This window comes from Sapajus apella, unplaced genomic scaffold (genome assembly GCF_009761245.1).
Source record: "Sapajus apella isolate SASKATOON/1434 unplaced genomic scaffold, GSC_monkey_1.0 scaffold106, whole genome shotgun sequence".
Classification (NCBI taxonomy): Eukaryota; Metazoa; Chordata; class Mammalia; order Primates; family Cebidae; genus Sapajus; species Sapajus apella.
Genome location: NW_022437046.1, coordinates 742195 through 756097, shown reverse-complemented (window position 1 = coordinate 756097; position 13903 = coordinate 742195). Strand labels below are relative to the sequence as shown.

The window sequence follows — 13903 nt, the reverse complement described above, 5'->3', positions numbered from 1 at the left end:
AAATAAACAAACAAATAAACAAAATGCTACGGCCGGGCATGGTGGCTCACCCTTGTTTGGGATGCCCAGGTGGGCGGATCACACAGTCAGGAGATCGGAGATCATCGTGGCCAACGTGGTGAAAACCCGTTACTACTAAAATACAAAAAATTAGCCAGGTGTGGTGGCACCCGCCTGTAATCCCAGCTACTCTGGAGGCTGAGGCAGGGGAATCGCTTGAACCCAGTAGGCAGAGGTTGCAGTGAGCCAAGATCACGCCACTACACTCCAGCTTGGCGACAAAGCAAGATTCTGTCTCAAAAAAAAAAAAAATTAGGCCGGGCACGGTGGCTCAAGCCTGTAATCCCAGCACTTTGGGAGGCCGAGGTGGGTGGATCACGAGGTCAAGAGATCGAGACCATCCTGGTCAACACGGTGAAACCCCATCTCTACTAAAAATACAAAAAATTAGCTGGGCATGGTGGCGCGTGCCTGTAATCTCAGCTACTTGGGAGGCTGAGGCAGGAGAATTGCCTGAACCCAGGAGGCGGAGGTTGCGGTGAGCCGAGATCGCGCCATTGCACTCCAGCCTGGGTAACATGAGTGAAACTCCGTCTCAAAAAAAAAAATAAATAAATAAAATAAAATAAAATAAAATGCCAGGACAGACACAAATAACACACAGTCTCTGGCTTCAAAATAATTTACTGGTATTCTAAGAAACATGCAAAATTAGGCTTTCCATCTTTCATGAGGCAGATTACCATATTTTTAAGGAAAGAAAGTTGCATGTGATGTTTTTAACTTATTAACATTCATAGAGAAAGAATTAGGAGTGATAAAATTTGTTTGTTTTCCAACGCTTATAAGACTCCCTCTAAAAACACCACCTCTTTTCTTCCGACTACAAAAGTACTTGTTCAAAAAGCCTGTGTGTTTGTGTGTCTAGCTATCAAGACACATATCTAGAAAAATAAACAACCAAGAAATGAAATGCTGTTTGGTGTTTAATTTTTCTCAGGTTTTTGTTCCACGCATCATTTAAGTGTAGTGTTCTATGCTTATTAACAACCTTTCCACATACTTTCCTGTATTTTCTTTTCTTTGTAATTATTTTATTATTGGTTCTATATTTGTATAAAATTATAATGTATTTTTTAAAAATAGGCTGGGCGTGGTAGCCCACACCTGTAATTTGGGAGGCTGAGGTAGGCAGATCACCTGAGGTCAGGAGTTTGAGACCAACCTGACCAACATGGAAAAACTCCGTTTCTACTAAAAATACAAAAAAAATTAGCCAGGTGTGGTGATGCATGTCTGTAATCGCAGCTACTTGGGAGGCTGAAGCAGGTGAATCACTTGAACCTGCAAGTCGGAAGCTGAAGATCACACCACTGCACTCCAGCCTGGGCAACAAGAATGAAACTCCATCTCAAAAACAAAACAAAACAAAATAAACAGAATCTTCTTAATCTATTTGACTATTTTGAGTTGTAAGAAAAAAATGGCCGGGCATGGTGGCTCACGCCTGTAATCCCAGCACTTTGGGAGGCCGAGGAGGGTGGATCACGAGGTCGAGAGATCGAGACCATCCTGGTCAACATAGTGAAACCCCGTCTCTACTAAAAATACAAAAAAAAAAAATCAGCTGGGCATGGTGGCGCATGCCTGTAATCCCAGCTACTAAGGAGGCTGAGGCAGGAGAATTGCCTGAACCCAGGAGGCGGAGGTTGCAGTGAGCCGAGATCGCGCCATTGCACTCCAGCCTGGGCAACAAGAGCGAAACTCCGCCTCAAAAAAAAAAAAAAAAAAAGTAGGCTAAGCACAGTGGCTCACACCTGTAATCCCAGCACTCTGGGAGGCCAAGGTGGTAGGATCGCTTGATGCCAGTATGAGAGCAGCCTGGGGAACATAGCAAGACACCATCTCTACAAAAAAAAATTTTTTTAAGTAGCCAGGCATGGTGGCACACACCTATAGTCCTGGCTACTTGGGAGGCTCATGCGGGAGGGCTGCTGGAGCCCAGGAGCTCAAGATCACAGCAAACCATGATCACACCACTTCACTTCAGCCTGGGCATGAGACAGAGACCCTATCTCTTAAGTAAACAACACAGCCAGATGTGGTAGCTCATGCCTCTAATTTTCAGCACTTTTGGTAGGCTGAGACAGTTGAATCACTTGAGCCCAGGAGTTCAACACCAGACTGAGCAACATAGGGAGATCCCATCTCTACAGAAAATACGAAAATTAGCTGGGCATGGTGGCACAAGCCTATAGTTCTAGCTACTCAGGAAGATGACGTGGATGGATCACTTGAGCTGCAGAGGTCAAGGCTACAGCGAGCAGTGATTGCGCCACTGCATTTCGGCTTGAGTGACAGAGTGAGACGTGAACTTTTAAAAACAACAACAAATTATTCAAAAACAAAACAAAATTATGCATATGTAAAATAAGAGGCATATTTTTCAAAATATTTTTATGCTAACTATTGAGTTATCCCTGGGAGTGATCAGGTCACTTTTCTTCTTCTCTGTGATGTTCTGCATTTTTTAAATTATAAAAAAGTGTGGCCAGACATGGTGGCGCACACCTGTAATTCCAGCACTCTGGGACGCCCAAGCGGGTAGATCACAAGGTCAGGAATTCAAGACCAGCCTGGTTGACATGGTGAAACCCCGTCTCTACTAAAAATACAAAAATTAGGCTGGGCACGGTGGCTCACACCTGTAATCCAAGCACTTTGGAGGCCAAGGTGGGCGGATCACCTGAGGTCGGGAGTTCAAGACCAGCCTGACCAACATGGTGAAACCCCATCTTATTTAAAAAAAAAAAAAAAAAATACAAAAATTAGCTGGGCATGGTGGCAGGCACCTATAATTCCAGCTTCTCGGGAGGCTGAGGCATGAGAATCACTTGAACCCCAGAGGTAGAGTTTGGATTGAGCCCGAGATCTTGCCATTGTACACTCCAGCCTGGGTGACAGAGTTAGACTCCGTCTCAACAACAACAATAACAACAACAAAGTAAGTGGGCCGGGCATGGTGGCTCACGCCTATAACCTCAGCACTTTGGGAGGCCAAGGTGGGTGATCACAGAGATCAGGAGATCTAGACCATCCTGGCTAACATGGTAAAACCCCATCTCTACTAAAAATACAAAAGATTAGCTGGCCGTGGTGGCATGCACCTGCAGTCCCAGCTATTTGGGAGGCTGAGGCAGGAGAATCAATTGAACCCAGGAGGTGGAGTTTGCAGTGAACAGAGATTGTGCCACTGCACGCCAGCCTGGCAACAGAGTGAGACTGTCTCAAAAAAAAAAAAAAAAAAGTGGACTGGCCAGGTGCAGTGGCTCACACCTGTAATCCCAGCACTTTGGAAGGCCAGCTGGCAGATCACTTGAGGTCAGGGATTCAAGACCAGCCTGGCCAACATAGTGAAACTCCACTTCTACTAAAAATACAAAATAAGCCAGGCGTGGTAGCACACGCCTGTAATCCCAGCTACTCAGTAGGCTGAAGCAGGAGAATCACTTGAACCTGGGAGGCACAGGCTGGAGTGAGCCAAGATCATGCCACTGCACTTCAGCCTGGGCCTGGGAGACAGAGTAAGACTGCCTCAGAAACAAACAAAAAAGTGGACTGTATTACATCTGTAATATATTTAAATAAATAATTGTAAGTTATTTCATATTTAATTTATATCAGTATTTGAAACTTAATTTCTGTTAACAAAAATAAACTCACTTGGGCATGAATGCTCCATTAGCTAGGGATGGTTCATCGTCATCTAGCCCATCAAAGAGATGTGACTTGGCTGTGCCTGTTGTTTGTAAAGCCTTTGGCCGGACTCTAGTGGCCGGGCGGGGTGTCAGTTTATAATGAGTAGGTGTAGTAAGAGCCTTCTGGGCTGCGGGATTTGTTGGTTTCAATCTCTGAAAAATAAAAGCATCAAGGACTATTTCAGATCACTTTAAATGTATGGCACTGGCCTTAAAAATCACAAGTCCAGATTTCAATCCTCCCTGCTACATATATGTTCAAGTCTCTGCTCCCATAAAACAAGGATGTTAACACCCAACTTTATACATGTTGAGTATTTCTGATCCAAAATGCTTGGGACCAGAAGTATTTTTTTCTGTTTTGAAATATTTGCATTATACTTGCCAGTTGAGTACCCCAAATGTGAAAATCCAAAATCCAATATATCCCAAAGAGCATTTCCTTTGAATGGCACATCAGTGCTCAAAGTTTTGGATTTTGGAGCATTTTGGATTTCAATTTTTGGATTTGGGGTGCTCTATATGTAAGTATGTGTGAATACTAACAGAACTGTCTTTATTCTAAAACTGATTTTTACTCACTTTTCCAGCCCCCATTTAAAATGATTTGTCTGACATCTTTTAAAATGTAATTAAGATAATGAATCTGTTAGCCGAACAATGGAGGTGTGCACCTGTAATCCCAGTTACTAGGGAGGCTGAGGCATGGGAATTGCTTGAACCCGGGAGGTGGAGGTTGCAGTGACCAGAGATCTCACTACCACACTCCAGCCTGGGTGACAGAGTGAGACTCTGTCTCCAAAAAACCAAAGATAATACATCTGAAAAAAAGTTTTGTAAATTAAAATGTACTAATACAACATATTAATATATTTTGTTCATTCTCTTCATCCTATGAAAGAGTTTAGCTTGCAATCATTCTGCTTTGTAAAACAGTATTTATGTTCATTTGACGAAAACATGATACCAAAAAAATCCTAAGCCATAGACATTGCTTTTAAATTAAACCAAAAATCTTGTATTTCAAGAAACACTGAGACTCTGCCATGAATTAATATTCAACTTCTGCGCAATCCAAATTGCTCTGGGAAAAAAAAGAACAGGTATTAGCTTACATTTATCCACCTTTTAGTAAATATTAATACTTACCATAAGTCAAACTCTGGGAACTAAGAATAAAGTTACTTCCCCTGATTACTGAGGAAACTACAAATTAGTGGAGGACACAAAACTAAATTTCAGGGTGCTTCAGATGATCACCTCTATAACATCCTACAGCATCCTGAGGATGTTCTACATTTGTTTTTTCCTAAAAGCATAAATGAGATTATATAATCACTTCAAATAAAAATGTCTAGCATATTGAGCCTGTCACAATTTATTCTTCTCTTCCCAGTTTACACTTTAGTAACAATGAATCTTTGTTATTCCCAGATTGTTGTGATCTTTCACAATTCAGTTTTTGGTTGGAATACTTGACCTAGACTTGCCAATACCTACATAACGATACAAAAAATTTTAATGTTCCTCTTCTGAAAACTAAGCCTTAACAAATTAATCCAATCATCTATCATCTTTTCACTATTATATTTTAAATTTTATATTAAGATAAAACTCACATGACATAGAATTCACCATTTTAATTCATTTACTTCAATAGTTTTTAGTATATTTACAAGGCTGTGCAACCATCACCACTATCTAATTCCTAAAAACTTCGATTATTTGAAAAAGAAACTCAGTTCCTCTCAATTTCTTCCCTCTGCAACTATGAATCTGCTTTTTTTCTCTACGAATTTTCCTATTCTGGATATGTCATATAAGTGAAATCATGTGACTTCTTTTTGTGTCTGGCTGCTTTCACTTCTGTTTTCTTTTTTTTGTTGACACAGTTTCGCTCTTGTTGCCCCGTCTGGAATACAATGGTGAAATCTCAGCTCACTGCAATCTCCAGCGACCAGGTTCAAGCTATTCTCCTGCTTCAGCCTCCTGAGTAGCTGGGATTACAGGTATGAGCCACCATGCCCAGCTAATTTTGTGTTTTTTTTTTTTTTTTTTTAGTAGAGATGGCGTTTCACCATGTTGGTTAGGCTGGTCTCGATTTCCTGACCTCAGGTGATCTGCCCACCTCAGCCTCCCAAAGTGCTGGGATTACAGGCGTGAGCCACCATGCCCGGCCTTCACTTATGTTTTCAAGGTTCATCCACATTACAGCATGTATCAGTACTTTATTCCTATTTATGGCTGAATGATATTCCATTTAGCCATACATATACAACATTTTATTTATCCATTTGTCATAGATAGACACTGTTCCATTACTACATATACTCTACCAAGCCAGTGTAGAGTTAAGTGCTCATATGTCTGATCTTTGTCACTGGATAGCAATCTTAATAAATTCTTGTTTATTCTCATTTTGTATCCTAAGCACTTAACAACACAATGCCTAGCACATATTCAGCCACCTAAAATCAGGCTGCATAAATAACATATTTTTCATCTAATCATTTACACATCACCTTCTTTTTTTTTTTGAGACGGAGTTTCACTCATGTTACCCAGGCTGGAGTGCAATGGCGCGATCTCGGCTCACCGCAACCTCCGCCTCCTGGGTTCAGGCAATTCTCCTGCCTCAGCCTCCTGAGTAGCTGGGATTACAGGCACGCACCACCAGGCCCAGCTAATTTTTTGTATTTTTAGTAGAGACGGGGTTTCACCATGTTGACCAGGATGGTCTCGATCTCTTGACCTCGTGATCCACCCACCTTGGCCTCCCAAAGTGCTGGGATTACAGGCTTGAGCCACCGCGCCCGGCCACACACCACTTTCAAAGGTACTTTCATACTCATATTTTGCTTCTCATATATAGCTTACACAGTTAAATTTAAGAACATAGTAAGATCTCGTTTCTTTAAAAAAAAAATAATAAAAGATAAAAAATAAAAAGTTTTAAATGAAAGTTGCCAGATGGAAGGAAAAAAATAAATAAAAATAAATAAAAAGCTGAGGGATACATGTGATGACATAATTGACTGAATAATAATTTTTGTACACTGAGCAATTTACTATGATCCTGGTATGCATTATTTCATTTACCCGTCAAAATTGAACAGTATTACTATGCCCATTTTACAGATGAAGAAATTTAGGGATGCAAAATGACTTTCTCATTTTCTAATCTCTTATAGATTATAAGTGGTAAAATAAGGATAAAACGGACCAAAGGCTATACTTTTAATACCATGTGAACAAAAGATCATGTTTTTGCCACTAGAGTTATAAAAGATTAAAGACAGAGCTATGTAAAAATCAAGAGGTTAAGATTTTGGTTATGCCACTTAAGAGCATTATGAGTTGAGGAAAGTCAGCCTCTCTAAGCCTTAGTTTGAGAAAACTGAGAACAGGGCTGGCCTGGTGGCTTCCACCTGTAGTCCCAGCACTTTGGGAGACCAAGGCGGGAGGATCGCTTCCAGGAGTTTGATACTAGCATGACCTCGTCTCAAAAAAAGAAATTTAAAAAAATTTAAAAAGAAATTTTTTAAATTAAAAATGAGAATATTAATATCTGCCTTATTTCAGGGCTGTTGAAAACCCTCAGCCTTCATCTGCAGTCTAGCGCTCATTTCACTGTCACAACTTCCAGATACAGCAAAAATAATTTACCCCTTGGCTTAGTCAAATAATGTCTTCAAAAATGAATTATGCCTATATTAACTTAATCCCTTAACATATACAGACAAAAAAAAAATACATTCTGCACATTCAGTTTCTCTTTCTCTGATATGATATTTTACACAAGTATCCTTAAATTTACCTCTTCCTTCTTCTTGGGGTCTGACATGGGATTCCGGAAGAGAGGAGAGTCTCCAAAAGGTGAGTATGTCAGACTGTTGATGTGCTGCTGGAGAACAGCCTGCTGGGCAGCGGAAGCATTTGGATCTGTCAAAGCTTTTTTAAAAAAAGAGAAGAAAAAATATATATAAATGCTAGGATACGATGTATTTATAGCACAGAGCTCAGTATTCTTTTTGAAGAAGTGGTCTTCAAAATGTTCATATCAATAGTATCGTTGAGGCAGGGTGTGTGTAGAGCAAACCGTGAAGAAAATCAAGAATCAAATAAGCTAATAGGTCAAACTTAGGAAGAGGCATTTTGCATGTTAAGAGACAATACCCATATAAATTCATTTACACAGTGTTCACTGTCACTACTAATCAAAGAAAGGCAAATTTAAACAACACTGATCAAATATTTTATGCATACCTATCACTGCAATAGCTGCATAAAAGCCATAGTCTTTGACTTCTGAAAACATTACAGACTGGTTTAATTTGTCTAAAGGAAATAATATGACAGTATACAGGGCAAGTACTCTGTGTGTGTGTGTGTCTAAATATATATATACACATACACACATATATGCATGTATATATACACATTTACACATACACACACACACCCCACACCCAGGCTGGAGTGTAGCGGCACAATCTTGGCTCGCTGCAACCTCTGCCTCCAGGCTCAAGTGATCCTCCAACCTCAGCCTCCCAAGTAGCTGGGACTACAAGGGCACCACCACACCTGCAACAGCTAACTTCTTGTGTGTGTGTTTTTTTTTTTTTGTAGAGATGAGGTTTCGCCATGTTGCCCAGGCTGGTCGTGAACTCCTGAGCCTGAGCTATCAGTCCACTTTGGCCTCCCAAACTGCTGAGATTACAGGAGTCAGCCACCACAACTGACCTATATTTTTTAACTTACTAATTTTAATCATGAAAATTTAACTCAATGACTTAATTAAACTAGAAAGAAAATGAAAAAATATTCCTAAGTGTTCACTACACATTATATACAATAGTCAAGATACGTAAACAACCTACGTATCCAATATTAAGTTAACAATTGTAGGTCAGGTGTGGTGGCTCACGCCTGTAATCTCAGCACTTTGGGAGGCCGTGGCAAGTGGATCACTTGAGGTCAGGAGTTCAAAACCAGCCTGGCCAACATGGTAAAATCCCACCTCTACTAAAAATACAAAAAATTAGCTGGGCGTGGAAGAACATACCTATAATCCCAGCTACTTGGAAGGCTAAGGCAGAAGAATGGCTGGAACCCAGGAGGTGGAGGTTGTAGTGAGCTAAGATCACACTACTATACTCCAGCCAGAGTAAAAGAGCAAGACTCTGTCTAAAAAAAAAAAAAAAGAAAAAACAAAAACAAAACAAAAAAAAAAAACTGTAAAAATATGACATATCAACATAGTCAGTTATGTAGTTATAAAAATTATAGGCTGGCCGCGATGGCTCATGCCTGCAATCCTTGCACTTTGGGAGGCTGAGGCAGGCAAATTGCCTATGCTCAGGAGTTGGAGACTAGCTTGGGCAACATGGCAAAACCCTGTCTCTATTAAAAATACAAAAAAATTAGCTGGGCGTGGAGGTGCACACCTGTAGTCCCAGTTACTTGGGAGGCTGAGGCAGAAGAATTGCTTGAACCCAGGAGGCAGAGGTTGCAGTGAGCCGATTTCGTGCCACTGCACTTCAGCCTGGGCAACAGAGCAAGACTCTATCTCAAAACAAAACAAAATAATAACAATAACGGCCGGGCATGGTGGCTCAAGCCTGTAATCCCAGCACTTTGGGAGGCCGAGGCGGGTGGATCACGAGGTCAAGAGATCAAGACGATCCTGGTCAACATGGTGAAACCCCGTCTCTACTAAAAATACAAAAAATTAGCTGGGCATGGTGGCACGTGCCTGTAATCCCAGCTACTCAGGAGGCTGAGGCAGGAGAATTGCCTGAACCCAGGAGGCGGAGGTTGCGGTGAGCCGAGATCGCGCCATTGCACTCCAGCCTGGGTAACAAGAGCGAAACTCCGTCTAAAAAAAAAAAAAAAAAACAATAATTTGTTATATTGTGGAAGTATGAAATTATTTTTGATGCATTAAATGAAATTTCGAGAATAAAAATACGTGTACACTAAGGCTACAGAGGAAGGCAGCATACAAACAAAAATGTGGTGGTGTTTTTTTTTCCCCAAACCCAGGTGTCTTCCTGAAGAAAATGGTTAAGTTATCCTTATAAGTTTATTATTTACATTTAACATTCAAATAATATAAAGTAAAAGAAAAAAAACTCAAGTCAGTCTAATTTTCTCCCAAAGTGTAAGAATATTTGTTATCAATTGCAGAGAATTTAGGGAACAGACATAAGCAACAATGAAAACTATTCACCATCTTCCATTATACCACATAAGAAATAAGAAAAAAGCAAAACCACTACAGTGTATCCTGACTGATGAAGAAACCTCTTTGCAAGATAAAATCTCTTTCCAAAAAATACTGACCAAAACTCAAATCAGGGCCGGGCGCGGTGGCTCAAGCCTGTAATCCCAGCACTTTGGGAGGCCGAGGCGGGTGGATCACGAAGTCAAGAGATCGAGACCATCCTGGTCAACATGGTGAAACCCCGTCTCTACTAAAAATACAAAAAATTAGCTGGGCCTGGTGGTGCGTGCCTGTAATCCCAGCTACTCAGGAGGCTGAGGCAGGAGAATTGCCTGAACCTAGGAGTCGGAGGTTGTGGTGAGCCGAGATCGCGCCATTGCACTCCAGCCTGGGTAACATGAGTGAAACTCCGTCTCAAAAAAAAACCCTCAAATCATACTAGTAATTTTACAAACAAAAATACTACCTTTTTCCCTTATAAACATTTACAAATAAAGTTACTGTCAAGATATAACACAATAATCCACAATAAAGGAGCGACATTAAACATTCTGAAAATTCTTACAATGTTGTGGGGAGGGGGAAGGGGGACAGGCGGTATGGAGAACGAAAGCAGTAATTAAAAAAACCAGAACAGCCTGCTATAGCTAATTTAATGAAAAAGAAGTAGAGCTACCTTAGTCAAAGGTTTCTTAAAACCGATGTATTCAATAAACCCTAAAACATCGTATATTGATGTTGATATTTAATGAGACAGGACATGTTTGCTCAGGATTTCAAACCAAAGAGATGTCAATTTAAAGAGCATATAGTAAATAAATCATCTACATTCAGAAACCCAATTTAAGAGCAAAAAATACACAAAATCACCCAGTACTACAGATTTTATTTTTGGTACACAGTACTACAGATTAACAGCATACTGTTATTCTGGGGACTATGCAAGGAAGGAGATTCAAGAAAAATTTTAGAATTCCAAACTTCACTGGTCATTTTGTTACTGGACAGGCAATTTACTCATTTAAAAAACTGACCTGTATTAGCTGATCCCATCACTACCTGGGAGTGCTCAAAAAACCCAAAAACTTACTGTAACAAATCCAAACACAATTAAGAAAGTGTATGAGCATAATTTTATTTTTTTATGAATAAATATAAATTTTGTGTTAACTGTAGTATTTAAAGACAAAGATAAGAGAGTATCTTGATAGGTTAGTAAAAACAAGAAAACAAGCAAGTACTAGTTAAGCAACTACTGGTATTACATTTAATCTTGGTCAAAATAATTTGAAAACTTTCCAAAGAACTAAATTCCCAAGAAAATTTCACAAGAAAACATTCCAAAGAACTAAATCATGACCAAATGATTAAAGGGATAGAGAAAAGTATAAACACTAAGTCTGCTGACGAAACAGAAGAATCTAATGATACTTTATCCAGAAGAAAGCCAGTGGGTTACCACGAATAAACTATACTAGTGTGAGGCATGGTGGCTCACATCTGTAATCTCAGCACTTTGAAAGGGTGAAGTAGGCAGATCACTTCACTTCAGGTCAGGAGTTCAAGACCAGCCTGGTCAACATGGTAAACCCCATCTCTACTAGAAATATAATAATTAGCCAGACACGGTGGCACTCATCTGTAGTCCCAGCTACTTGGGAAACTGAGGCAGGAGAATCACCTGAGGTGGAGGCTGCAGTGAGCCAAGATTGTGCCACCGAACTCCAGCCTGAGTGACAAAATGAGACTCCTCTCAAAAAAAGAAAAAGAAATTATACTAGACTGGTTTTGCTTAGCTTTAGGAGATAAAAGTCGAAACACTGAGTGGAAATTCTATGGAGGCAGGATTTGGTTTGTAAACAATCAGGACAGAACAACAGACTGTGCTGTCTGTAAGGAAGCCACTATAACTGAGGTTTTTAAAGAAAAGGTAGGCTCACATAGTTCTAAAGTACCTTCAACTAAGATTCTATAATACAAAGATGTACATTCTAGTAAATACAATTACCTTTAAATGCGCAGTAACGTTAAGGCAAGCAACTTTAATATTAACTAAATTCTTGTGTCAGGAACTGTTAATTCGCTTTGGAGAAAGAGATGGATTATTAAAAAGCAGTCTATACAAGTAGAAATGGCACATTATGGTAATTTATGCTACCTCCTTCTACTAAAACCAAGTCAATAAAAATGAGAATTTTTTTTTTTTTTTTTTTTTTTTTTTAGACAGAGTCACACTCTGTGGCTCAGGCTGGAGTGCAGTGGCTTGATCTCAACTCACTGCTACAACCTCCACCTCCCTGGGTCAAGCAATTCTACTGCCTCACCTGGGATTACAGGTGCCTGCTACTATGTCCAGCTATTTTTTTGTATTTTTTGTTGGCAAGGCTGGTCAAACTCCTGTCCTCAAGTGATCTGCCCGCCTAGGCCTACCAAAGTGCTGGGATTACAAGTGTTAGCCACCTGCCTGGTCTATTTTTAATGATAAAGCTGAGTATAAAGTTCGCACAGAAATCAATGAAAATTCTAATTCACCCCCTCTCGCCAAAGACATTATTAAAATCTATGGCTAAAAAACATTAAAATTTATCTATATAAACCCACGAAGACAAAGAATGGGAAGGTGGTAAATGAACAGACGAGAAAACATGACAAATTTCTAGGAGAAAGATGTGAACAGAGGAGTGATCAAGCAGGATAGAGGAAACAACAGCTTAGAGTACACTCAACAGCAATTACAGCTGACCCTTGAATACAAGTTTGAACTGTGTGGATCCACTGATGTGTGAATTTCCTCCTCTGCCACCTGAGAGAGCAAGACCAACCCCTTCAACCTCCTCATGATGTTCTTTTCTTTTTCTTTTTTTTTTTTTTTTTAAGATGGAGTTTTGTTCTTGTTGCCTAGGCTGGAGTGCAACAACTCAATCTCGGCAACCCCTACCTCCTGGGTTTAAGTGATTCTCCTGCCTCAGCCTCCTGAGTAGTTGGGATTACAGGCATGCACCAACACTCCCAACTAATTTTATATTTTTAGTAGAGACAGGGTTTCTTCTTGTTGGTCAAGCTGGTCTCGAACTCCTGACCTCAGGCGATCTGCCCACCTAGGCCTCCCAAAGCGCTGGGATTACCAGTGTGAGCCACGGTACCCGGCGTGCCTCATGATTTTCTTAATAATAATTTCTTTTCTTCACCTTACTTTATAGCAAAAATATAGTAGGTTCTACATATAATATACATAATGTGTATTAACTGACTGACTGTGTTATCAATAAAGCTCGGGAATCAAACACTATTTGCAAATTTTCTACAGGGTGGGGGTCAGCACCTGTAACACCCATGTTGTTCAAGGGTCAACTAGTATGATCAAATGAGACATATCTACTTTGGAGAATTCCAGAAGTCTAGGGACTTGGGAATACCAGGTTTGAAGTAGAATTGAAAACAGAAAGAAGAAAGAATTAATGGAAGTCTAAGCCAAGTGCAGTGGTTCATGCCTGTAATCCCAGCCCTATGGGAGGTCAAGGTGGAGTATTGCTTGAGGTCAGGAGTTCGAGACCAGCCTGGCCAATATGGTGAAACCTTATCTCTACTAAAAGTACGAAAATTAGCCAGGCACAGTGACATGGGCATGTAATCCCAGCTACTCAGGAGGCGAAGAAACGAGAATTACTTGAACCTGGGAGGTGAAGGTTGCAGTGAGCTGACATTGAGATCACACCATTACGCTCTAGTCTGGAGGAAGGGAGAGAAGGGGAAGGGAGGAGGGAGTAGGGAGGAGGGAGCAAGGAGGAGAGAGGAGGAAGGAAGGAGGGGGAGGTGGGAGGGGGGAGGGGGAGGGGACAAAAGGAAAAGGAAAAAGGAAACAAAAAAGGAAAGGAAGAAAGATGACAACTGACTGGGCACAGTGGCTCATACCTGTAAT

General features: G+C 40.5%; 1 protein-coding gene across 5 annotated transcripts in view; it reads right to left on the bottom strand.

The window, feature by feature from the left end:
• Window positions 1-13903, bottom strand: part of NUP98 (nucleoporin 98 and 96 precursor) — a 118016-nt gene that overhangs the window by 60233 nt on the left and 43880 nt on the right. For all 5 annotated transcript variants that reach the window (XM_032258895.1, XM_032258896.1, XM_032258899.1 and 2 more), the window contains 2 exons: window positions 7576-7709; window positions 3724-3911 (listed from right to left, as the gene is read on the bottom strand). In XM_032258895.1, the coding sequence (XP_032114786.1) occupies window positions 3724-3911; window positions 7576-7709 (322 nt within the window). The remainder of the gene's footprint in view (window positions 1-3723; window positions 3912-7575; window positions 7710-13903) is intronic.